Raw genomic sequence first — 27,116 nt, forward strand, 5'->3', positions numbered from 1 at the left:
ATGGGAGACTGAAGTGGACAGGCTGGTGGCGTGGACACACACCCTGTCTCTGGAGCAGCTGAATGAAGATCCCTGACCTACAGTGATGTCGACACCTCCAAGGGCATAGGCAGAGTAGTGTAATGTCCACAGGCCAGGCTTTGCCTCTATGCATTTCATATGGGAGGTGTGTGGTAACAGGTCACCTGGATTAGGCAAGTCTCTCCATACCTTTGCTAAAGGCTACTAAAAACATTTGTTGAGTAATTCAAGTATTTCATCAAGTATTTCATTTTGATCGTATGACACAGTTACAGTATAATTTATTTTTCTCCATTATGAACTTAACTTCAAAGCATAAAAGTGCAACGTGACTTCCCAAAAAGTTGGGGCGCTTTGTAAAAGAATGTTAGGAATTACAAATCATGTCAACCCTATATTTGACTGAGAATAGTTCAAAGACAACATATCAACCATTGAAAGAGAGAAATTTGATTGTTTTTTGGTTTTATATGTATTTCAAATCAAATCAATCAAATGTTTATTTGTCACATACATTATACAGGTAGCCTATAAATGCAGTGAAATGCTTGTTCCACTGACTCCAAGACTGTGCAAAGGATATATGTATAGAAAAGGAAGAAGAATAAAGAAAGAAAGTCCAAAGTGCAAAGTGTTTAGGCTATGCTGGTGCTCCTGCTACAATCCTCATTTAAAATCCTGATAGCCTGGGGGTAAAAACTTTTCCGCATTCTCTCCGTGTTGGACTTCAGGCAGCGGTAACGTTTCCCAGACCGTAGGATAGAGAAGAGGCAGTTGTTGGGGTGACTGGGATCCCTGATAATTTTCCTTGTTCTCGACTGACATCTCCTTAGGTAAATTTCCTGTAGGTTGGGTAGGGCACTTCTGCTGGTACGTTCAGCTGATCTTACTACTCTCTTCAGAGCTTTACGGTCTAGCTCAGTGCATTTAATGCCAGCAACACGTCTAAAAAAAGTTGGGACAGGGGCATGTTTACCACTGTGTTGCTTCATCTCTTCATTCAACAACATTCTCTAAATGTTAAGGAACTGGGGAGACCAGTTGCTAGAGTTTTGAGAATGAAACATGTATGTAATGTAAGATTTCAGCTGCGCAGCAGTCTGGGGTCTTCTTAATCATGTGTGTCCTTCCATGATGCACAACATTTGATAGGTCTGGACTGCAGACAGGCTATTTTAGCTCCTGGACTCTTCCTTTATGAAGAAATACTTATGTTTAAATATGTGCAGAATTAATTTCGCCATTGTTTTCCGGAAATATTCAAGGTTTTTCCTGAAAAGACATGGTCTTGATGACAGTATGTGATGCTCAAAACCTGTGCACATCCTTCAGAATACTCATGCCATAGGCACAAATGCACCTCCACACAGTCATGGATGCTGGGTTTTGAACTGAGCACTATAAGAAGCTGGATAAGTTGGATAGTTGAATAGTCCCTCTCCTCATTAGCCCAGAGGAGTCTATGATTTCTGGAAAGAATTGCAAATTTTAGTTGGTCTAACCACAGGACCCTTTTCCACTTTACCTCAGTCCATTTTAAAAGCTTATGCTCGTTTATCATTTTCTGAATCAGGTCTCAAATAAAATGTCTTCTTTGTATGGTAGAGTTTACACTAGCATTTGTGAATGGAAGATTAAACTGTGCTCATAGACAATGGTTATCAGAAGTTTTCCTGAGCCCATACAATGATTTTCTTTACAAAAAGGTGTGGTTATCCAGTGTCATCTGAGGTCCAAAAGACCATAGTCATCCAATATTTATTTCAGCCCTGTCCCTTTGTTTTATATATTTCTCTGAATTCTAATGATATTATGCACTGTAGATGATGAAATCCTCAAATCCTTTGCAATTTCATGATAAGAAACATCATTCCTAGATATTTTTATTATTTCACAAAATGTCCCAACTTTTTCGGAATTCGGGTTGTATTATGTTAATATATCTCACACTTGCTAGTCCTCATTTTTGTAAGATTCACAAATCAGATTTTAATTCATAAGAAATTCTACTTTTTATTTCATGGATTCATGGATTATAGTGAAACAGACACTGTTTCACCATTATAGATATAGAAAATGACAGCATAAAAGAATATTAGTCTGGAAATAAAGTGCATGATGAAATAAACACACATACACACACATGCACACACACATGCACACACGCAACACAAACACATGTTTATGTCTATATCTATATCTATATATATATATGGGGGGGGGGGGGGGGGGGTTGGCCAATCAAATCATTTGGGTGGGGCTACATACAAGGATGGCCAGATGAGCAACAGTGCCAGGTCATTCACATCACCCGAGCGTGCTTGAGTTCATTTTGGGGATGTTCGTAAATTCAATCTGACACACTCTGGACGCTCCGAGAGTGTGAAGCTCTGATTAAATACACGATAATTCCGAATTTACGAACGGTTAAGAGTGCTCGGAGCGATCAGAGTGGCAGTTTACGAACGCACCCTTTGTTTACTACAAAAAGGCTGTTTTGCAAGCAATATGTTTGAATTTTGCTATTGTGTCTGTTGTACAAGAAGATGACAGCACAATACATTTAAAAAATGAACAAATAAACAGCAATTGAGGTTGAACAAAATTCAAGTCTGGCTACGCCAGGCTAGGGGGAACATGTAATGTAAAATATACGCGTAACATCACATACAAACGTACAAACATATAAGGTAAAAATTAGATATTGTTAGTTTTCCATTGTGAATAATGTTTATCTAACAAAATGTGAACAGTATATGCTGGTTTTGTCCTAATGACTAGTGACTACTGTGAGTATTACTCCAGGCTGGTGAGTTGTGATCATTGTCAGATGCTGTTGTCTCCTGGGTCTGATGGGGGGGGGGGGGGGTTGGCCAATCAAATAATTTGGGTGGGGCTACATACAGGGATGGCCAGATGAGCAACAGTGCCAGGTCATTCACATTACCCGAGCGTGCTTGAGTTCATTTTGGGGATGTTCGTAAATTCAATCTGATACACTCTGGACGCTCCGAGAGTGTGAAGCTCTGATTAAATACACGATAATTCCGAATTTACGAACGGTTAAGAGTGCTCGGAGCGATCGGAGTGGCAGTTTACGAACGCACCCTTTGTTTACTACAAAAAGGCTGTTTTGCAAGCAAGATGTTTGAATTTTGCTATTGTGTCTGTTGTACAAGAAAATGACAGCACAATACATTTAAAAAATGAACAAATAAACAGCAATTGAGGTTGAACAAAATTCAAGTCTGGCTACGCCAGGCTAGGGGGAACATGTAATGTAAAATATACACGTAACATCACATACAAACGTACAAACATATAATGTAAAAATTAGATATTGTTAGTTTTCCATTGTGAATAATGTTTATCTAAAAAAATGTGAACAGTATATGCTGGTTTTGTCCTAATGACTAGTGACTACTGTGAGAATTACTCCAGGCTGGTGAGTTGTGATCATTGTCAGACGCTGTTGTCTCCTGGGTCTGATGGGTTGAGAGCACTAGTCTCAAGTTTCTGAAACTCGCTGATGAGGCCTTGGAAGTCAATGCGGTGGTCTGGTAAGCGCTCCCAGCAGCTCTTCATCAGGATATAGATCTAGGGATGGCATCAGAAGTGCACATGTGTCACAATCCACTCAGCCCAGTCACAGAAATACTGTTTCAACTGAGACATGTGGCCTGGGCATATTTAACACATATAAAAACTCTTCTAACAGAAATAAGAAAGGTAGAAAACATGTTCAATGAACTTAAAGGCCATCTTAGACCACTTCCAAAATGAAGCAGACTAACGGGGGTAGTATTACATAGCATTGCTTATATTTTAGCAAACAACACATACAAGTGCATTGGAAACAATCTGCAGTTAAGCCTGAACTTAGCATTCCCCCTACCTTTTCTGGGCAGTTAGGCCTGAACTTAGCATTCCCCCTACCTTTTCTGGGCAGCCAGTCGGGCATGGTAACCTCCTCCCCGTCTCCAGGGCAGAGACCAGTCTAGTGACAGTCATCTGACCTTGGCTTCGACCAATCATATCTGAGAACATCTGTTTTGGGGAAACGGCTTGTTAGTGCAAACCACACTGTATTCTTGCATCACAAAAAAGAACACATGACTAATTTGTAATTCTTGGTTAGTGTAATCCAACCTGTGTGAGTAATACACTTCAAGTATAACAGACATGCAGCATGCCTTTCACTAAATATAACACCAGACGGCAATACTGGAAATAAAATACAACTAGAACAACCACTGGAGGTCCGGCAACAAAGACCTCTACAGCACAGCCCGAGCCAACCTGAAGAGGGGCATCAGAGATGACAAGGCAGACTACAGGAGGAGGACAGAGGACCACCTGAGCAGTAACAAGTGACAATAAGCAGTAACAGCCTGAGCAGTGGCGGTAAGTCCAGCATCTGACCAACTACAGGACCAACCTCGGCGCTGCTGAAGGTGGCCCCGTGCAGGCAGAGGAGCTGAACATCTTCTTTGCCCGCTTCGAGGTCACAGCACCAGAGACGGCACCACTACACCACGCAGCCCACAGCAGCATAAACCTCAAAATTGAAGAGCATGAGGTGAGGCGCCTGCTGCGGGCCGTCCACCCAAGGAAGGCGGCTGGTCCTGATGGCGTCCCGGGACGTGTGCTGAAGGACTGTGCAGATCAGCTGGCTGGAATCTTCACAAAGATCTTCAACAGCCCTGCCCCGCAGCCTTTACCCCCACCAGTTTGCCTACAGAGCGAACCGATCCACAGAGGACGCCATAGCCATAGCACTCCATAATGCACTATCAGACCTGGAGCAGTAGGGGAGCTATGCGCAGATGCTCTTTGTGGATTATATAGCTCTGCATTCAACACCATCCTTCCTCACAAGCTAGTGGTCAAACTGGGGGACCTGCATGTGAATAAATAGCTTCCTCACTAACCGCAGGCAGAGGGTCAGAGTGGGCCACCACACATCCACTGCCCTAAGCCTCAGTACCAGCTCTGCTGTGTGCTGAGTTCCTTGCTCTACTCCCTCTACACACACAACTGCTTCCCTTTCCATCACAGCAACACCTCTGTGAACACCTCTAAGCTGCTGGAAAAGGCCCAGCAGAGACTAACATCACACAAAGACTGCTGGTGTCCTTTTACCGTGCCTTCATTGAGAGCATACTAACATACAGTACTGCATGTGCGTATGGTACACCAGCTGCACAGCGGCTCAGAGGAAAGTGCTCCAGAGGGTCATCAACACCGTCTAAAAGATCATCGGCTGCCCTCTCCCCACACTGGAAGAACTACACAGTTCCCATTGTCTAAAAAAAGCCCAGAACATTATAAATGACATCCACCATCCCGGTCACTCCCTGTTTAAAGGGACACCAGGCAAGCCTGATGCTTTTTCTCTACGAAACTCCCCCTCGCTCGGTCTGAAGCTCTTTTCCTTTTCTTTGCGTCTTCCGTCAAGGGTTTTCGCTGCTTCTTCGCCGGCTCTGCCAATATACACACGTTTGCAACAATCTCTAGCGTTTCGTTAGCCTGCCTCTGTGCTGTAAACTGATCCTGCTTCGGTCGGCGGGTAGGATACACCGAACTTGCAAGTGGGATATTCTTCCTACAGGCAGTAGGGGCGGGCGAGAGAGCCTTCATTCGCCCCATAATGAGTCATTTAACCATATACCGACTTACGAAGATGATTAATTAACACGAAAACGTTGCCTGGTGTCCCTTTAAACTGTACAGATTAGACGTACACATTAGACGGTACAGATTAATTAACGAAAGGACAAATAGACTCAAACTGTTTTTATCCAACTGCAATAACCACCCTCAATGCTGCAAAAAATATGGAATCTGATATGAAATGGATTAATGCAATGACAGAAAGTATGCATGTCTGTAGATTTTATGTTCATACTGTTTTTATGCAATAACTGTGTTCATACTGTTTTTCATGCAGTGACTGGGTGTGTGTATGACTGTGTGTTTATGTACTGTGTGCTGCTAATGCTGTTATATGTTTCTATTTATTCTTTTTAAGTAACACCAGCACTTAAATTATATTTTTATAAACTCAATGAATGATGCACTGACTGGAGATTTTGTTGTACATGTGACAATGACAATAAAGACCTATTCTATTCTGTTGACACACACACACACAAATACACACACACCAAAAAATCACTCTTCAGACCATAATCACTTAGCACTGTCAAAGTATGTGAGTAGATCTCTCAAAGTATAAAGACAAGGGTCAATAGTCTGTATGGCGTACTTCCTATCTTATACTGTATCAGTTTGGTTGGGACGGGACAGGGTGTCTGTAAAGAAAAAGGACTTACTGCAGGAGGGCTCTTCTTGGTGTCACAGTAGGTCATGATCTCATAGAGAGTCACACCAAAGGACCACACGTCAGATGCACGGTAAAACTTTAAATGCACAAGGCACTCTGGGGCATACCTACAGGACAGAAATACAACAAACTCCTTGTCAACAGCTGAATATCAACAGATCAATCCACATGTTAACTATAAAACTAAATTGTTTTTCATGAATTTGAATTCTTGATATTTAGATTATGTGACAACACAAAACATTCAGGAACCAGCTGATAATACAAAGTGTTGTATAACCATTGTTTGAATGTTGATTGGAGGTCATCAATCAATATCAGACCAAATTGATATTTATAACGGCTTTCGTGCAATGTTAGTGGGATATAAGGTGCATAACAATGGAAAATTACAAAAAAAAAAATGTTTGTACCAATGCCCCATTCTACATCCTTACCAAAAGACTGGGCTCTCCTGTTCCTCTTTGACTCTATAGTAGCCCTCATTGTCTTTGATGCTCTTGGTCAGGCCAAAGTCTCCAATCTTCACCAGATTTTCACTTTCCACCAACACATTTCGGGCTGCCAGATCCCTGTGAATGTAGTTTTGGGATCCCAAGTATTCCATTCCCTGATGACAATAAAAACGACATGCTGAAGACCTCAGATATTTCAGCTAAATTCTCAAATTCTGTTCATACTATACTGTGTACTATACCTCACATATCTGTTTGGCATAGAGAAGCAGTTTATTGTGGTCAATCTTAGGTTTGTTGTGTGGCAAATACTCTTTCAGGCTGCCCATTGGCAGGTATTCCATGATGAGCTTGAAGGTCGTTCCTCCTAAAACATTGAACAGGTTAACATGCACATTATAACCAATTTATTGGTAACTCAGTTTCTGGCTACTGTAAAAGGAAAAAATGTCAAATGATACACCTCTCTCTTCAAAGCAAAGATAGACATACTGTACACACTAAATCAGAAACACAATGAATCAGTCTATTCATACACTTTGGGCCCTATTTTGGCGATCTAAAATGCATGGTCATTGGCGAATAGCTTACCGCAAAACTTCAAATAATAGCCGAGTCCCAAATAGACGCATGTCTCTTTTAAACGCTTGGCGTGGCTACAGGTTTGGGTTAAAAGACTGCGGTGGGGAAAATATTTCAAAATTGTATAACTTTTTTCAATATGAACTATGCCTATATGACTTTGTCATCATTCAATTCATCCCTTGTGTTTGGCCGATGGTAAGCTTGTTTTTATGCTGGCAACAAAACAAAAGGGTTCGCGAACGTTATTCTTTATTCTAAATGCATACCGCCATGGCGATAAAGAGAAAGAAGTAGGCTATGATCTGAAATGTACTGTAAGCTGACTGTTGTCAAATTTGCCAAATAAAATATGGGAGAAACTATATGGTTCATGCGCTCTCATGCTGTTTCATTCGTGCTGAAAAGGAGGGAGAATGAAACATTACGCACGTTCCACTTTTGCATAAATAATTCTTGAACGGTTTTGGTCAGGGCTGATAATGCAATTGTATTTGACAAAGGACCGATATAGGCTAGGTTGCTAGTGACAAACTATGAGCTTTCAGTGTGAACGCTCAATGAACAACATCTCAACACTAAATGAATGATGATCCGTAATTGTCATCAGATAGCCTAGTCATATACTGTAGGTAGACATTCAGTATGTTTGAAATAATTAATTCGATAATATTTTCCATCTTTGCAGAGGAAAAGTTTTGTGTGAAGGGAATTAAAGGCCCGTCTCATATAGACGCCTGTCTATAGCCGGTGCAGTTTGGCGATTTGGGGAAATAAAAGCCCAGGCTATTATTTGGAGTTTTACGGTAAATACATTTAGGGGTTTGTCCAGTCCACATTCGGGGTGGTTTTGTTATCAAACGTCGGGCGCTTGGCGCAAAAAGGCGGTTTCTTAATCAGTCATGGGTGTGTTATGAGGTAACATCCTTTAAACCAATGAAAATGACATATGTCATTCCTTTAACAGCAAGCAGCGCAACTTCAAACAGCACATCGGTATTTTGATAGTCAGCGGTGCATTTGAAGGAATCTGCTTGACTGTATGGAACAGGTATTCCACTAAACCATGCTTTACTAAAACCTAGCAGAGTATAGCCTACATGGATTAGAACTCATAGCAAAGTGAAGCTAACTTCACCGTGGTGTCATAGCCAATAACAAAACAGTTATACACAGTTAATTACTTTCACTATTGACTGACAATGGATTAAGTATAAGTATATAAGTATATATACTCTTTTGATCCCGTGAGGGAAATTTGGTCTCTGCATTTATCCCAGTCCGTGAATTAGTGAAACACACTCAGCACACAGTGAACACACACAGTGAGGTGAAGCACACACTAATCCCGGCGCAGTGAGCTGCCTGCAACAACAGCGGCGCTCGGGGAGCAGTGAGGGGTTAGGTGCCTTGCTCAAGGGCACTTCAGCTGTGCCTACTGGTCGGGGTTCGAACCGGCGCCCTACGGTTACAAGTCCGACGCGATAACCAGTAGACCACGGCTGCCCCAGTTGTCTAGTTTAGAGGTTGCGCTCGTAAAATGTGGAAGTGAAGAGTGAAAGAGGTAGGATTACCATTGAAAACATAGCCTGAAAAAAGCAACACTTACCCCAATAATGTTTGAATGACTGAATAAAAAACCTGAGGACATTTATTCTGCAGAGGAGATGCTGCTTACATCTCGTGACGTGCGTCTTTAGCTGTGCTTCATATATAAAATAGCGATTTTTAGATAATGCGCCAGACCACACCTTAGGCTGTCAATTGGCACATTCCTGGGCGCATTGTTTAATAAAAGAGAAGCGCTTAGTGAACATTTTGAGTGTAAGATAGGAATAAGCTTTGCACTGTGTTAAGAATGCGCTTTGCGCTGCGTTTCTGATCGTCAAAATACGGCCCTTTAACTTTCACTGTCTATCAGGTGCTGCTGTGCTTGCCCATGATCCTATGACATTCACTGGAAAGAGGAATTTAAGATTAAGATAGAAAAGATAGTCATATTCTAAAGTCAGCGAGTAAGTGGTCTCACCTTCCTCGGCGCTCACTCCTTTATACTTGACGATGTTTTCGTGGAGGAGCTCACGCATGGTGTTGATCTCCCGCAGAAGGTTGCTGGTCTCCACCCCCGAGCTCTCGGACTTTAGGGACTTCACCGCGACCAGCTCCCCTGTACGGTCACCACGTGAGTCATACAGGCACAGCTCCACCTTGCCAAAGTGACCCTACAGAAACAAACAGGAACTGTGACAGTCTACCAGTGTTGTGCATGAACGAGTTCAAAAGAAGGCGTTCATTGAACATTTTTCTGTGAACTTTGAACTGAATGCAACATATTTGCAAATTAAGAACTAGAACGTGGACTCTCAGTTCAGATTACGTGAAGTGAGCGCCACTGTTCAGGTCTAATTAAACGTCACAGAATTTTTCTTCTCTTGACAAGTGACATGGTCTGCTGCTCGTGCTTTTCCAACAGCATATCGTTGTCTCACTTCCACATTTCACGAGCGCAACCCCTAAACTAGACAACTTCACACTACCTTTCCCCACGATGCATTGCACACACAAACTAGCAAGGCATATCGGCATGCGTATTCCATAGCAATGACGCTGCAGAGCAGTGCAGTGAGTTCAGCCAGTAGGCGAACCTCGAAATTTGTTAATTTACAATTTTGGAGTGTTTACCTTCCCACTACAGAGGAACTCCTAGTTTACAGGAGTGATATTGATAAAGAGTAAAATGAGTTTCTGTGCAAATGTAGTATTTTGTCAAGCTGTCTAGTATTTCAGCACTTTAATCTGAAACGTTAGTACCTCAATCTGTTTGACAAAAAATGTCCTGTTCTGTCACACTAAAATGATTTATTCATTCATTCATTCATTTATTCATTGATCTAAAATATTTTTTTAGAGGAACAGTATTGGGCAATAGACCAATAAATCAACAACATGTAATACTTTTACATGTAATACTTTTACATAAAACTTTTTTTCCATTTTGTGTGCATTTAAGATCTAGTAGTAATTTATTTCATTGCAACACACAACACATTAATTTGTTGTGGCTTTTGATTGCAGGATCTTTCATTCTCATATTTCTCTACTAAAAAATTAACTGAACTTTGAACTAGTTCAAAATTGAAATGGTGAACTATGGACGTGAGCTGTTCACTTTGAACCTATGAGAACTGAACTTTAAACTAGTTCATGTTCATATTCAGGCCTTCCACACACACACATACACACACACACACACACACACACACACACACACATATATATATATATATATATATGTAAGGGATAATGTATAGAACGGCGGTCATTATTGGGAAAATAAGTCCCGACAGGGCAGGGTCTTGTTCCACCCTGAAGGGACTTATTTTCCCAATAATGACCGGTGTTCTATACATTATCCCGTTTATAACACGGCTACTTGCCAAAACGAAATAATAAACTTCCCACGATATGATAGCCTACATAGCCTAGCCTATTTGTTACCGTTCATCGTGGCATTTGCTGAGAAACATAGTTCGCAAAAACACACGTTGAACTTGAATCAAACATTCTTAATAACACAGCTGATCAACCGTCTACACAAGTTACAGTTCTTGTGTAGTGATATGAAATACCTGAAGTAGAAGCACAAACTCTGTTGCTATTGACAGCGATAATTATGTTTGCAGCGGTAATTACATGAAAATATTTTACCGTAGAACTTTGGGAAAGCCCATTCAAGTCAATGGAGCGTTCTACTTGCCTTGTGAAGAGCTGTGTAATACATATATATATATAATATATATATATATATATATATATATATATATATGTGTGTGTGTGTGTCAAAGTGCATACCTCTCCCAGTGGTCTGATTCTCTTTAGGAACCTCTTCTCAAACACATTCGGATCAAGGTCCACATTTGGCATTCCACTTGAGTCAATTGCAGGATCTGTAAATGTTGATTGAGGGAGAGAACCGTGTTAAAAATGACGTGTTATACATAATCATGACAAAGTACATTTTAGAGACTAGAAATGTTGACGTCTACCTCTAAGAACCTCTCTGAACCATTTATGAACAGATGACCCACCAGTCTGTATAGCTTTGTGGCCTAAGGCATTTAAAACACTTTCCATAGGTGTCTGACAGGAAGTTAAAAAAAGCTCACCTTCCTCCTCAATCCTCACCAGCCTCTGGAGAACGGCCCTGAGGAATGGTCTCTGCCTGGGGTCATAGTTCATGCACTCGGTCATGAGGCTGGCCAACTGACTGACCTGCTTGCTCACCAGTTTTCCCTTAGCTGTGTAGAAGCGCTCTTTCTGTTCAGGGGAGAAAGCATTTAGACTGAGCTTGAATACACAAAGGCATAAATACTCAAGGTTTCATAGCCTAGGCCACAAGGAAAGCTTGACATTTGAACTGAATATAAAAAGGCAAAAACGAATGATTTACATTTTCAATAATATCACATGACCATGCAACAATGAGGGTAGTACACATTACAACTGTAATTTGTATTAAACAGGTCATCTAACAGACACATTTAATACAATAGCCATTCTTCTACAAGATGTGTACTGTCGCTTTGTGGAGCTGGTGTGATGACCATACCTCAATGCGCTTCTTATCCTTAAGGGGGCGCTCTCCATTGTGGCAAATCTCCCACAGAGTTACGCCGAACCCCCACTTGTCAGCTGCAATGCTCACTACCTTGTGGTTCTCCATGTACTCGGGCGCTATCCATGGAATACGGTCCAGGCGCTCTGCAGAGAGGGAGAAAAAGACAGAGACAGAGAGAGAAAGAGCGAGAGAGAGAGAGAGAGAGAGAGAGAGAGAGAGAGAGAGAGAGAGAGAGAGAGAGAGAGGAAACTGTTAGTGCAGGGAATCAGGCTCATCAGTTCCTCTCCAGCCCACATCACAGACAAGTCTGAGCTCTCTACAGAGCTTTGATATGGCCCGAGATTGGTGATCTTTTTGCAAACCCAATGAATCAAATGTGCACTCTGCATGCTGCCCTGTGTGTCCTGTGGTTTTCTTTCATGTTTCTAAACATTTCTTAAATCCATTTATCATCAGCATGTATCTGCTCATTCTGCTACACACCCTGTATGTTGCAGAGGGGCAGGAAGTTAGGTTGGCCACTGACATAAATGGTCAGTGGTTTTCAGCTGAAATTTCAGAAAGGTTTATGTGACATTCAGATTCATGGGTACTGTAAACCTCTCTGCTGGGTGGGTGTTGATCTAAATTACTATTGACACTAATATCAACTAGTGTAGTTCTGTTGGTGTAGTATTTTATAAGCTCACATTGACCTTTGTTAAGTGAGGACTGACATGACGGATTCAGTATGTGTTTTCAGCGTTTTCAGATTGGTGATGCCAAACTTCCTGTCTGTTGTGTGCGAGTCACCGTGCTTTTTGTTACCTTCTCTGGAGAGAGCTGTGCTGGGGATTCCCGGGTGGCTGAGCTTCATGAAAGGGGCATTTCCGTCCAGGCCATCCCTGGCCAACAGGATGTTCTTGGCACACACAAACCCATGAACGAGCCTTTTGTCCTCCTACAAAGGGGGACACCAAACATAATACTGCATAACGAATGGACAGTGTAAGGGCATAGTAATACAGGTATAGTAGTATAAGGCTGCCATTCTAATCTAAAGATGACACATTGACATATCATTATCACTGTAGATTGAGACATAGTGGAATTCCCCACTTCCTTCACCTTTTACAAGAGTAAGATTATATAGTGACATTTGTATCTGTTATTGCTACAGATAGACTGCTGATAGCAAGGACCAAGGTCACCACTGAACTTGATATAATTAGAGTCAGGTGAAAAAAACACTGCTTGAAGTTATATTTAAATACTGTAGCTACCAAGGGCAGTGGTACCGTAGTGGCTAAGGAGCTGGGCTACCATGTAGTAGCCTGAGAGGTTGTGGGTTCATTACCCTTGAGCAAGGCACTTAACCCTAAGTTGCTCCAGGGACATTGGCCCTTGTAATATAATTGACATAAGTAATTTGCTTTGGATAACAGCGTCTGCTAAATGAAATTGTATGTAAATGTAAACGTAAAACAGACCAATAGCTAAAATTCTCACCAGGTAGCTCAGGACACTAGCCAGTTGCTTGGCCACTTGAAACTTCCAGGTTGGGCTGAGGCTGGAGGCATGGGCCTGCATGAACAGGTCCAGGGGTCCATGCTGGAGATGCTCCTCTACCATTATGACTGCACCACAGAACAAGGGCAACAATGATTGACAGGGTCAAATTCAGGATTGCTATTACGTCAGTGACCATTACGACAATAATGATGAGTAAAGGTTATAGCAGCATCTATAGATGTCTAATTGCCAACTAGCTAAAATATGTAAGGGATAATGTATAGAACGCCTGTCATTATCGGGAAATAGGTCCCGACAGGGCGAACCGGACCCCGACGCGCAGCAGAGGGGTCTTGTTCCGCCCTGAAGGGACCTATTTCCCGATAATGACTGGCGTTCTATACATTATCCCACATATTACACGGCTACTTGCCAAAACGAAACAATAAACTCCCCACGATATAACTCTTTAGCCTACATAGCCTAGGCTATAGCCTATTTGTTACCGTTTCATCATGGCTTTTGCTGAGAAACAAATAGTTTGCAACAGCACATGCTGAACTTGAATCAAACATTCTTTAGAACACAGCTGATCAACCGTCTGCTTTCACTTTTGAATTAAGTTCCAGTCCTTGCGTAGTGAAATGAAAGACATGAATTAGAAGCCCAAAACCCATTTTCCTTGACAGCGGTCTGTAATACTTAGCAACGGTCTGTTATTGAGAATTAGCAGACCACCGAACGTTGGTAAGGCCCATTCAAGTGAATGGAGCATTCTGCAGCATTATGAAGAGCCGTTTAATAACATTAAATATTGGTGCTTGCCTCAAAGGCTATACTGAGCTTCAAATGACAGCTAAAAAAGGCCAGTGTTTGAGTGTGACAATGGACAATTCCAAGGAGCATCCACTGAGAGACATTCAGCATTAAGGAGATGCTACTCACTGTCTTGGTTGCGCACGCAGATCCCGTACAGCAGAGACATGTGCTTGTGTGAAACCAGACGCATCACGCTAACAGTTTCCAAGAAGTCCTGTCAGGTTCACAGAAGCAGAAAAACCTCAGTTAGCCATCTGACTACTGTTCCAACACACACACTAATACACACACACACACATGCTGGTATCAATGAACTCTCTGTGAGACACATAAAAATTTGCCCCATATCAGAGAGAAGGGGAATGAGAGGAGAGACACAGGCCTACTCACAGACATGTCCCTCTGTCCAGCACTTAGAACCTTCAGCACCACCTTCACTTCCTGGTGGTCATTGGCAAAGTCCAAGTAATCGGCTTCGTCATGCAGCCTCAGCTTGCCGGCGTAGATGTTGGTCCGGGTGCCACGCCCCAGGTGCTCCCCCTGCCCCACAAGGAAATTATGGTGTTGTAACTAAAAAGTACCAAAGCAGAACAATCCAAACACACACACACAGAGACACACACACTACAAACATGCAGAATGGTAGCAATACCTCAACTACGTCCTCTTTCAGAATTCTGTGGAAGACTAGGTGAGTCGGTGAAAGATTCTGGATTTTTTCCCTTGTTGCAACTAGCAAGTTGGAAATCTCTGAAATAAAGTCAATCACAGACAGTCATGGCTTTCTATCCCAATGATTGCTTGTTTGTTGCACTTTATATTCCAAAATCTGAATCAACTTAAACAAATAAAGCATTACAACATCTATTTTGTAACATCTTAAAATCTGATGGTAAAGAAACAGTACATAAATATTGTCAACACAAGGTTCTCTATACTAACGTTTTCAATAAGGTGCGTGTGTATGCTAACTCTAGCCCTGCGAGTCAGACAGGTATATGCTAGGTGGTGGTGCTTACCTTTGGGCTGGGGTGGGAAACCCCTGGTCAGCTGTAGCATAGTGTTGTCCGAGCGCAGTTGCTGCCCCTCCAGCAGCTCCATCAGCTCCCTGAGGCCTGGCTGACTCACCTCCGTGCCGCACAGCAGGTAGCCGTCGCCCTCTTTCACTATCTGGAAGTGCTTGTAGCTTTTGGTCTCCACTGAGTTCATCTGTCCCCACGACGCACACAAGCGTGTTAGGAGCAAAAAAGAAAAATCAGGTGCAACAGCATGTCAGGTGCAAAATAAAAAAAAATCTCTGTCTTGTAATGACATTTTTATCATTGGCATTGGTGATTCGTGCTCACAACCTGTGGTGCAATTAGTGTGTGTTTCTCTATAAAATCTCACCAACTCTAATGCTACATGTAATTCAAATACAAGACTGTGAATGTGCATCATCTCTATTTATAACTGTGAAAACAGATTTTCAAATATGGATCCACCGCAAAAACACCTTGTGGTGGCTATGTAAACTTGTTACACGTATATGCAAAAAGCATAATTTGGTCATGGAGGATAGTGAAATGACCACCATAGCCACCACATCCGCCATGACCAAATTATGCTTTTTGCATAATAAGTGTAACAAGTTTAATGTTTTAAGGAAAAAGTAAACCTTTCACCTGAAACTATTATTAACAATACTACAAACTACACTATGTCTGAGCTCTCATAAGTAGCACCTCCATGGAGACATACCTCATTGCACACAACAGTCAGGAGGATGTGCTCATAATCGGTGCTACTCCGGCGAAGCAAGTAGAGGCCCTCGTCATTGCCTTCCTCGCAAAGTTTGTGAATAGCGTAGTCCGTGCTGTGAGAATTACCCAGGGAGGTTTAGTCATACAATCTCAACTGTACAGTTGCATATTAACAGTACATGCAAGTACAGTGTGCAAAAGTAAAGTCACAGAGTCTGTAGTCAGGTTTTCTGAGAAAATCCCAAATGTTGGTGGGGCCAGGGCAAGTACATGGGTGGAGTGTGTTCACTCACCTGATTGGCCCGTGACATCCCTCGAGTATGTTCAGCTTCACGGAGGGTGGGGCGACCTCTCTGCATAGGAAGTGATGTGCGTCTGCTGTCAGCCGGAAGTAGCCGTCCACCAAGGTAATGAAAGAGAAAGCCTTCTCCTGCTTCTCCAGGTCCAGCTCCTGTGAATATTATTACAAACAAAACACGAAGTAATAAGGAAATGAGAACGATCAGATTAAAGACTAAATGTTGATTTCATATGTAGCTGAAGTATACATATATATATATATAGATAGAGAGAGAGAGAGAGAGAAAGTGAGCATACCATCTGTGTGTTGTCCCGTTTGTGAATTGTGACCAATGACTCTTTGACGATAATATGTGTGATCTCATAAAAGTCGGAGAAAGTTATCCAGTCCTGACAGTCTTTTGTCTTGTCTTTTTTCAGGCAACTGTCCCTCTTGGTCTTCTTGGAACTGGCTTTCTCCTTCGGAGGCAATTCTCTCTAGGGATCAGTTCAATTCCCAGCATCAGTGCACTATGCTTCACAATATTCCACATAGACATGAATACTAATCAAGAGCAAGAGCTTTTAGCAAATCTTAATCCAGCACTTACAACCTACTTGTTTTTTTTTTACATTATACTATGTTCATATTGTGAGTATTGAGTATTCTACAGTATGTGTCTACTTAGACCATGTTAACATTTCTGAATAGATCTCATGGGGACACAGAAGACGTGTGAGAATGCAGTAAGCAGCAGGCTGCAGTGATGCAGTGGTCACACTACCATGTCTTACCTCTGCCGGCTTCAGGCGCCACTGGATGCCGGCTGTCCCCGACACCAGCACCTGGTGGCAGGCTGGCTGCTTGGGAACCGGACTCTGGTCGAGGCCATCGGCGTCCAAGGTCCGGAGAGAGGCCGGCTCGAAGATCTCACAGCCAAAGCCTTCCGTCAGCGTTTCTAGAGTGGCGATGTACTTCAGCTTTAGGTCCAGTGGGCTCACAGATCTCTCCATTACCGTTTTCTGGTTGAACTCGTTGAGGAACCTCTTGAAGACATTCGCTATGCGAAGCCGGACAAGGAAGTTACGCTGATAGATGGACTGTTTCAGGGACTCAGGAATGTGTCTCTTGTAGCTGGAGCCATAAAGGGTAAAAACAATAACTGTAGTTAAAGATGACATACATACATACTCATACTAACATAGAAAAAAAATGCAACATTGGTCTGTCAAACCCATTCACAAGCCTATAATTAGGGGATAAAATGGCCCATTTTGGCAGACATTTAGCGCCCCCTCATGCTTATCCGGCACCCAGATGAATAATTAAGTGAGTTTTACACTGATTGGCTGCCAAAGACCACTCAAAATAGGCTAAAGCAACTTCTACCTGAATCTCCAACTAAAAGTGGTAGTGTAAAATATGAAAAAGGTATGGCTTGCATCACAGTCTACGTTCACACTCTGTCTGTTCAGATTCACCCATTTATAGTCATTGTTTCAAAGTCTGAGGTTTGCATATGAAGAAGGAAACAACCATTTCCGGTTTACAGTAGCTTTGTAGCTTTGAACCAAACTCCTTATTCAACACAAAGTAAAAACAGTTTTCCATTCTTTGTCTGCTCTAAGTTACCCTTCATGTCTATCTTATCTTGGATTTCTAATCCATCCAATCCATCAACAACATGTTAAAATATTATTGACATCTGAAATTACACACTTCTCAAATGCACATCATTCAGCTGAATATGAGTCTGTACAACATCCTGCATTGATCAACAATGAGCTCTTACCACATTTGAAACTTGGGTGAATGTGTGTTTGAGTGGTATCACAGAAAGCTGAAGTTGTCTTACCTTATCTTCCTTACTGTGGAGCCTGAATCAAGGTGCTCTTTGTCTGCAGAATCATGTGAGATGGACAACACAGCCATCCCCAGACACTCATTCTCAATATCATGGGACTCCCCCTCGTCCTGAGCAAGACGTACTGGGGCCAAGCCATGGACAAAATCATACTGGCCCTGTGGATGGACAAACACAAGAATGCACATTCACATACTGTACACACATACTGCAAAAGCAAACACACACACACACACACACACACACACTGTCCACCAAGGAGTGTGGACCAGGAAATGTAGAGGATTGATCGGCAAGGCAACACATGCATACAGTTAGGTCTAACATCTCTGGGATCGTCTCTATGCTTGGCATCTATCTTGTCATGAATGTTACCATGTGTGAGACATGAATGAGACATCTGTGAAGTCATGTCAATATGTGGTTGCAGACCTGTGCAAAGAGGTACGCCAATGAGGTCTCATCCAGAATGGAGGTGCCTTCAGGTCCCACCCGCTTCAAAGTGTGCCTAACCATGGGTTTCTTAATCTTCTGGGTGCCGTGCCAGTTGGTAAAGTAGAACCTAAGATGCCACAGACTCTGGTGAATGTCTTATCTGGTTTCAGTTCTACTGACAGCCAAATACATCAGGTTATTTTAAACTTCAAAGTTGTTCCTATCTTACCTCATGCGATAGTAGAGCTTTATACAGGCTCCGTCTGCTTTGAAGGAGTGATTTGGAGGGTACCATATTGCTCTTTCCTCGTCATACAGGGCATACAAACTGTGACAGAGTGGAGAGATTCCTACAAAAAATACCATAGGCTGTTATCTATGCGCTGACCACTGACCAATGCTTGAGGTGCTGTAGAGATGAAGTGGTAGCTCAGATGAAGAACTAACATTGAACAGATAGTCACTCCATCAATCGGAACAGGAAGCTCAACTCATTTATCACTTTTTTTACAGGTAACGTACAGGAACTTCAGAACTAACTGTCTGTAAACCTCCCAGTGCATTTGACTGGATAACTCACCAAACAGTTTGGAACACTCAGTGCACAAATCCTCCACAGTATAGCACCCTTTGGATTTTACCAGTGGCTGAGTGGCTTGAGTGTAAAAGTGGACTTCTAAGCCTTTTGGACTAGACGGCCCTGTGTGGTCACTCTTTCTCTTTTTCCGCATCTTTGCCAGGATCTGTCTCCCTATATCCATGTCAGCCTCTTCTAATCCACCAACTCCACCTGAGGATGGGACGGATTACAAGAGCACAAATTCAGTATGCCACATATGTCCCTCTTAAAATGTAATGAAAGATTCCTGAACACATGGTTAAAAAAAACATTACACCCACTTCAAAAAAGCTTTTAAAAAATATTTGGATGAAACAGCCCACTACTCTTATCGTCATGTCCTGAAATGTTAATGTTTTTGAGTGGCCCTTCAAATCAACACAGATTTAACTTTAACATGAAGATTTTAGGCTTCAGTACATTAGGCTACTCTTTCCCTGAGAGAGAGAAAAAACAAAGTCATGCACATATACTGAAATGGGTGTTCTGTGTTGTAATAACTAGGTAGGTCTACTGTATGTTAGTAAAATATTTTTTGACAATGTGGGGCCCGGAAATTGACTACTAGACATTGAAATGCCCTTTTAAAAAGCTACTAATAAAAGATCACCAATCAAAAATAATTGATGGAGAAGGATTTCCTCTGGGGTCAGGAGGTGTTTTAGTACTCAAGACCGGTTTTGGTCTTAAGACTTCATGGTCTTGGTTTTGTCTCGGAATTGACTGTATTCGAATTACTGATCTCGTGCATTTGAGACTCAGGGTTTTATTTCAAGATCAGACCACTATATCACAATACCTCAAAATTAATTTGTTTGTTAACACATGACTATTGGATGTAAAACATCCTGCTTCAAATGCAACTCTGCTTGTAAAAATGTGAACATGTCGTTACTTTTCTTAACTGCCGTCCCCCTTAAGCCTCAACTGATTACAGGATATATGTGAAGGTATGAATGAAACTCTTGTTGTCTGGGATCAAGCAAATATATGCGAATGTATGCTAAATCCTACGATATATAAAATGTGGTTCTGGTCTTGACCGGGACCTGGCCTTAACTTGGTCTCTCAAAGTCTTACAGTCTCGAATTATTCACCTGGTCTTGGTAAGGTCTTGGTTTAGGTGGTCTTGACTACAATACAGGTGTCAGAGTGTCCAAACTTTATTCAGTGGGGGCCAGATTAGGTCTGCTGAAAATATCAGGTGGCCAGCTCTATTTAATGCCCTATACCTATCTTTAATCTTAGCAGTACACTACACCATTGATGTACTGTACTAAGACTTATTTTGTTTTAGTGAATTAGGGCAGTGATGGCCAATAATATCAGGCACGTGATAAGTGGATATAAAACCACACAACAATTTATTTTGTCTCTGCCTGGACTCCACACTTGTCTGACAGTTTCTTGTCAAGATAAGTTTAACAGTGTTCTTGAATATGAACGAGTCTCCGTGCAGATGCGCTCTGACAACAGCAACTCAGATAAACCCCATAATAGCTGTCATAAATAAGGTGAATTATAGCCTACCAATCAGTTAAGTTATATTTTGGGAAGAGTTTCGAACCTGTTTGGGGGGGCGCCAGGATAGACTTTGGACATGTACAGGCAAATGTGGAGTCAATTCGCACGTAGCAGCATATGTTAAACATCTTCCCTATACTCCCCATAAACTCTGTTATGTAGGCTAGCCAACACGACATTCAACACGGTCACAATTCATATCTATCTCATAACCAGAGTAGTAGCATAAGGCATGAGCTGGCTAAGACACACTTTTGTAAAAACGAAAGTAAACTCACCTATTGCTTCAAGACAGTGCGCATATGTCTGTCCTGGAAAGCAGCACACATGAAACGATGTTCTTGTTTTGTTTTCAAGATGTAGGCAAATAAACAAAATTACTTAAATATTTTTCTTACAGTACATAAGTAAATGTTTGTGTCAGTAGGCCAATTTCCTCGGACAGTAACGCCAGTAACCGGATCATTACGTTTCCTGAAAATTGGTTGCATATTATGCCGATTCCCGTAAACTTCGTCACTGTTGATCCGCCCCAAGTTTCGGTGACACCGATGATTGGCCAGGAGGTCCTGTCAATCACTTTTGTTTCGTTTGTTTTTGTTTGTGGGAGTTATCGCTGATAGCGAAGACCCTATACCGAAAGCAACATATTGTAATAATAATACACTATGATATGTAGGCCTATTAGAGTTATTTTATCTATTATATTCCTTAGCCTCATAAAAGTGAATGTTAGACCTCCTAACGACCAAATAGGCTACACAAGGTAAACAATGTAATTTATTCTGGAAGGGAAATAATTTGGTCAAATAGACAGGAAGAAGGTAACAAAACAAAATGGAATAAAATAAAATATAAAGGAACAAAATGTAAAATATCTAGCTCCGCCCGGCATTAGGTGCATGTCTGAGGCATGATGATGAGGTCCGTTCCGGCAGCTGTTTCTTTAAGACTATCAGCTGGTGAAACCCCACGAAAAGGAGGAAATAGGAAGTGGCTTCTGAGCTCTTAGCACAAAGACAAGAAACTGATTTTGCGAAACATGGCTGGGATTAAAGGTAAATGTAGAACTGTAGGCCTATCATTTATGCTAAGCATAGCCTACGATATCTTTTTATATTAATATTTATGACGAAGGGGTCATTTTCCTTGACTCGTTTGTTCGCTATGTTTGAAGGTCTTTTGTGTTGATTTACGTCGTCACAACTCATATAGGCTACCAAATCAGGAATACAAGCACACTGCATGTTCGCTGTTTTCAGTGTTTGCTCGCAGCTTGAGCTCTCGAAATCATTCCCCAGAGGTTGTGTGAGCACCTGTGACACCTCAACTCCCCAATTGGGTTAAACAAAGTTTAGTAGTAGCAGTCATAGGTCTAGTCACTATATACACCTGAAGGAGACCTTTAATCTAATTCAGTTGTTATTAACATTACTTTTTTTTTTTTTAACTAAAAAAGTTTGCAAGGTAACATTGTTTGGTGTCCTGCATTTACACTCTTTGTCCCCTAGGAGGCAGCATCGTGTGCTTTGTTAGTTATACAATATTATTGTATGTACGTTATTATTGCCTGTAGAACAACATTACAGCTGATGTCTCTCTCTTTTTTAATATTTCATAGCATTGGTGGGACTGTCCTTCAGTGGGGCTATTGGATTAACATTCCTTTTGTTGAGCTGTGCATTGGATCAGTATGGGTAAGAAGCCTACAGATGAATCATTTTGGTGGATAGGGAAGTAGTGAAATAAATTATTGCTAACTTCAGTCCTCCGCTCTCTGAGAGTTATTATGCATCAATCTCCTCAATCTCTGAGTTACAGCACTCTTGTGTATTGTAAATCTACACACGTCGTATAAGTTATGTACCCAAAGTCTTTTTTCCCTTTGCTCTGATTTACATCCAGCACTGCACTTATCCTGTCCACTTTTCTTCACAGAGTGTATTGGCCATTTTTCGTCCTCATCTTCTACGTGCTGTCCCCCATCCCTCACTTTATTGCGCGGAGAGTCAGTGATGATGGGGACTCAGGCAGTAATGCCTGTCGCGAGCTGGCATACTTTCTCACCAGTGGTATTGTGGTGTCTGCGTTCGGTCTGCCCATAGTCCTTGCTCACGTATATGTGGTATGTGTCATGTCACTTTACATTGTACACATTTTATTGTAAAAACAAAAGTCTCTCTCGGCGCTCATTTGAACCAATTGGTCCTTTTCCCATGACAGATCCAGTGGGGAGCCTGTGGACTGGTGTTGGCTGGCAACACGGTCATCTTCCTCACCATCCTGGGTTTCTTCCTGGTGTTCGGTGGCGGGGATGATTTTAGCTGGGAGCAGTGGTAGGGAGCCCCCTCCCTATGAAGACGGAGCTGAAGAGAAGAGAGTGGACCCCCCCCCTCCCCTCCCCCAGCCCCTCATATACACTGCACTTAGGTGGGGGGAAGGAGTGCAATGGGAAAAACAAGGCCAAACTGTACTGCTAATGCAAATGTTATGCTTTTGCAGCAGAAAATCCCCCTAGAATGGGAAGAGCATGAGAGGACATGAGTTCAGGAGGCCAAAATACAAATAAGGGATGGACAAAGCTGGATTGAGGCGCACTATCACGGGGTTCTGCTTGCGTTACGACTGCTCGTAGACAGTGGTCTTTAACTAAGCCCTGCCTTTGTCTGTGGCCGTCTCTTCCACACTCCTCTCTGTACACACACACCCACACATATATATATATATAAAAAATGGATGTGGTGGTTACCCTCCACCTGTCAGTCGTCCCCTTTGAGGTCCTCCTGTTTCAGCAGAGGCACCTGCTTTTGTCTCTTGCAATGGACCATCTTCAAATGTATCATGCCGCTTTTGATTTTGAATGTGGCAGGGATGGTCATCGTACTGCTCTGGTGTCTCTTTCTAGCTTTGTATTGTCTGCTTTTTCTATGGTTAAGACTTTCCAGATCCACTCTCTTGCAATATGATTGTTTTCCATTTTAATGCGGCTGTGGATGACCGAAGTCACTGTCATGCTGAGTTGACATCAGTCTTGTAATCAACATAACCCATTCTAATCTCAGCTATATTTACTAATGTCTAAGTGATTTTCAGGATTTCTGTATTACGGATGATATTCCATCTCACCCCCTTCTAATATGGGAGGTTTTAAAATGTAAAAGTTTACACTACCATAACCAAAGCTGATTGAAGCTATATTCATCTGTTCAGATTTACACTCTTTTCTCAAATGTACTTTCTCAACACAATCATGCTATAGGATTTGCGAATCAAAGGGATTTTCTTTGATGTACAGCAGGCACCTTTTGTAAAACTGACAAAGTGAATATGTTGAGTGCATGACTGTCTTTGTTGAGGGCAGTCAAATTATAAGAACACTTGTGTTTTTTTTATTTTATTTCTGCTTGTTTGTATTATTAGTACCGGTAAATATATTGCACTTTTATTGTGATCAACAAAATGGTAATATTCCTTCAGTACTAAGGAAAGAAAATGACAACAATATCCCAATTACACACCTTAGTTTTTTACCACTGTTTACACACGTTTTCAATACTCTGTGTCTATTTTTAAAAAAACTCCACACACAAAACCCACAATTGCTCACACAAAATGCAAAATGCCTCAAATCTCCAGCAAAATAATGACACACAACATTCAAATGCCATAAACACATCTTTAAAGCAAACATTTGCCTCACATTATAAACACTTTTGTCATAGTATGACATTTTGCATACATCATGTAGCCTACACACTGTTGCTCAAAACCTAAAGCTCTTCTGTCTTTCATAGGCTTTATGTATGTATTTCCATAGAAGAGTGAAAGTTATGGTATCTACACAGAGAAGTTGAAATATACAGTAAAAAATGCAAGTAATATTAAAACTAAAAATAGTGATTTTTCACAAATAATTTGCTGTTGCGAATACCGCATTTTACAGCCAGCAAGAAGAAAACAAAGCAAAATACAATGATCACCAGATGTACATGGAGTTTTGAAAAAGCTGATTTTGCCTAAGATGGAAATGACTGACTACTATCAAATTACTTTGCTTTTTCCAAAGAAAAGTGTGTGTGTGTGTGTGTGTGTGTGTCTGTGTGGGGGGGGGAGGGGTGTATGTATTCATAGATAATAGACAAATGTATTGAGCTAATGGTAACCTGGGGAGAAACAAAAATAAAAATAGAGAAAAAATACCAGTTTTACATAAAGTCGACTTTTGTAGAACATTACTGTAAGCTAAAGTCTGATTACTGTAATTTTCCTTTCAAAGTATCTGCATTGGTTCTGATCATTTCAACCGGAAATCCTCTAGGAGCAGATTGAAAGGGTCCATACCTACATAGAGTATGTCTATAGGCCTATACTAAGGCAATGGTTGGATGGTGTTCAGTAAAGTAATGAGTGTTTACACACACTGGTGATTTAGTGTGGCATTTTGATGGGTTGTGTTTAAAAAGCAAAATCAAGTTACTTCCTGTAAGATTTTTGTGTGTTAAGTAGAAATTTGTGTGTGGTGTTTTGAAAAATGTGTTTTAGTAAATTGAAAACTGAGTCAAACATTGAGAATTAGTGTATGGTTTTGCAGATTTGGTGTGGGGTTATGTTGTTTGGAAAACATGTTTAGAAAATTGTGTGGCAAAGCAAAGACTTAGTGTGTAAGCAGTTGAAAAAAACTGTAAGACTTTAATGACATTGTAACAATTCCAGGTAGCTATCATTCATCTTCATTGATTTGCTGGTATTTGTGTGATAGCGGTGGTGGCCAAAGACAGACACAAAAATACCTTCAGTAAAAAGGTACATAAATTATTGCAAAATGAAAAAGCAACTGGCGCAGCCTCCTGTGTACATCGAGTGAACTGGCAGTGGATTCAGACACATCATTAGAGCCACTCTCAGGAAAACTCTGGGTCCTGCTGCAATGAGACTAATGAAGGAAGGTAGAGAAGCTAAGACAAGGGCTCAGTAATGATTTTTTGTAGTTTGTTTGCAGATGTAAGAATTGTATGGAGACCTCTGTGAGGATGGATCACAATCTCTCACAAAAGTGAACCATCAGTTAGCACTCGACTGCAGACGCATATGATCAATATGGTCGTCCCCTTTCCTGTGTGCTGATGGCATGGGTGGAAACGAATATTATTATGGGTTCATTGATACATTCATGGCCCCTGTTTATGAAGTGCTCTGTAGGAGGTAGGGGTACCATGTCACCAGCCTGTCCACTAACAGGTGGTGCGCTGCCTTGATGTCAAATGAGGCCAGATGTGATGCTGTCATGTCTGAACTCTTGGATGCTTGCTGACCTGTGAGGGATGTTGCATTGGTCTGTGAACTGGGTGAAGAGTGGAGACAGGGCCCTGTTATCCCCTGCTGCTTAGGCACAGTCCATGGGCGTCTTTTCCTCAAGGATCACTGGAACAAGAACCGGCTGAGTCCAGGAGCTGATATTTGAAGCATTGCCTGAGAACACTGACAATGAGACACATGAGAAACTCTGGAAAAAGTGTTTCAATCTATACAAATTAAAAAGCCGCAAAGACTTTGGCTATTTGGTACTTCACTAAGGCTGTACAATCTTTTTCTTATTTGTCTGGCTATTTAATAGTGACACTCTTCTCATATGTTTATTCAACAACACTTAATAATTGAAAACACTTTAATGGTTTACAATTGTTACTCAAACTTGTATGATGTGAATTGCATACGGTGAAAAAACTGTAGTTACAGTATGCTATAGTTTAATAGTTAACAGTTTTTAGTAGTTATCTTATTGAATTGTGTAAGTTAATTGGCTGGTTCCTACCCAGTCCAGTATTTTAGAATTTACTATTCTGTTTTTGTTTTAAAATGTTGGTACATGGTTTCTCTGGAAAGAGATAAGTATTATATATACTATTTTGATCCCGTGAGGGAAATTAAAAGTTGATTAATAGTTGCCCTGACAGTTTGTCCAAAACATTTCTGCCCCTGACAACACCTGGTGATTTTGCCACTATAAAGAGATCAGATCAGGCAAAGACAGGCACCAATGGGGAACAAACTTCAGAAAATGTGTGTGAGATGGTAGCTAATAATCCTTTTATAAGACAACTTTGTATTGATAATTGATAGGCTATACTAATAATTTAATACAGTCCTGGCCCCTAAAGAATTCGGCCAGAATCCACAATACCTTGGTGCTGGTGCATGATTTTTGACCACTCACCCCAGTTTTAACAAGCCATCATTATCATGTGATATGATAATGATCAACTGTCCCCTAAATCCACAACATAGGCCTACTCTGTATGTCGTTAATGTATGGCTATAGT

At 41.4% G+C, this 27,116-nt stretch overlaps 2 protein-coding genes across 2 annotated transcripts; one reads left to right on the forward strand and one right to left on the reverse strand.

Annotated features, from left to right (window-relative positions):
• Positions 1-3,402: 3,402 nt before the first annotated feature.
• LOC143134715 (tyrosine-protein kinase JAK1-like) lies at positions 3,403-21,294 on the reverse strand. The gene is made up of 24 exons (XM_076295309.1): positions 21,075-21,294; positions 19,234-19,443; positions 18,883-19,003; positions 18,651-18,780; positions 18,210-18,376; positions 17,149-17,488; positions 16,672-16,851; positions 16,368-16,525; positions 16,073-16,187; positions 15,352-15,541; positions 14,985-15,082; positions 14,723-14,872; positions 14,459-14,546; positions 13,511-13,638; positions 12,830-12,962; positions 12,014-12,165; positions 11,571-11,721; positions 11,257-11,351; positions 9,434-9,626; positions 7,065-7,189; positions 6,805-6,977; positions 6,357-6,474; positions 3,958-4,068; positions 3,403-3,618 (listed from the first exon to the last, which is right to left on the reverse strand). Exons 2-24 carry the CDS (start codon positions 19,412-19,414, stop codon positions 3,484-3,486), a joined length of 3,432 nt encoding a protein of 1,143 aa, XP_076151424.1. The 5' UTR covers positions 19,415-19,443; positions 21,075-21,294; the 3' UTR covers positions 3,403-3,483.
• A 422-nt stretch (positions 21,295-21,716) lies between these two features.
• On the forward strand, positions 21,717-24,193 carry leprot (leptin receptor overlapping transcript). Its single transcript, XM_076295311.1, has 4 exons — positions 21,717-21,854; positions 22,418-22,493; positions 22,735-22,921; positions 23,020-24,193. Exons 1-4 carry the CDS (start codon positions 21,839-21,841, stop codon positions 23,134-23,136), a joined length of 396 nt encoding a protein of 131 aa, XP_076151426.1. The 5' UTR covers positions 21,717-21,838; the 3' UTR covers positions 23,137-24,193.
• The last annotated feature ends 2,923 nt before the right edge of the window (positions 24,194-27,116 follow it).

This window comes from Alosa pseudoharengus, unplaced genomic scaffold, assembly GCF_046254945.1.
Source record: "Alosa pseudoharengus isolate Yale_2024_CS ecotype anadromous, Long Island Sound unplaced genomic scaffold, YU_APseudo_1.1 YU_APseudo_1.1_scf_2, whole genome shotgun sequence".
In the NCBI taxonomy this organism is placed as follows: Eukaryota; Metazoa; Chordata; class Actinopteri; order Clupeiformes; family Clupeidae; genus Alosa; species Alosa pseudoharengus.

Bases quoted from the DNA above. Each gene is read 5' to 3' on its own strand.
- leprot (XM_076295311.1), top strand. The intron at 22,494-22,734 runs GTAAGAAGCCTA...TTTTCTTCACAG, and splicing joins TGTGCATTGGATCAGTATGG to AGTGTATTGGCCATTTTTCG. The intron at 22,922-23,019 runs GTATGTGTCATG...TTCCCATGACAG, and splicing joins TCCTTGCTCACGTATATGTG to ATCCAGTGGGGAGCCTGTGG.
- LOC143134715 (XM_076295309.1), bottom strand. From the start codon at position 19,414: ATGGATATAGGGAGACAGATCCTGGCAAAGATGCGGAAAAAGAGAAAG. The intron at 19,004-19,233 runs GTGAGTTATCCA...TATTTTTTGTAG, and splicing joins TGAGTGTTCCAAACTGTTTG to GAATCTCTCCACTCTGTCAC. The intron at 16,526-16,671 runs GTATGCTCACTT...TAATATTCACAG, and splicing joins AACGGGACAACACACAGATG to GAGCTGGACCTGGAGAAGCA.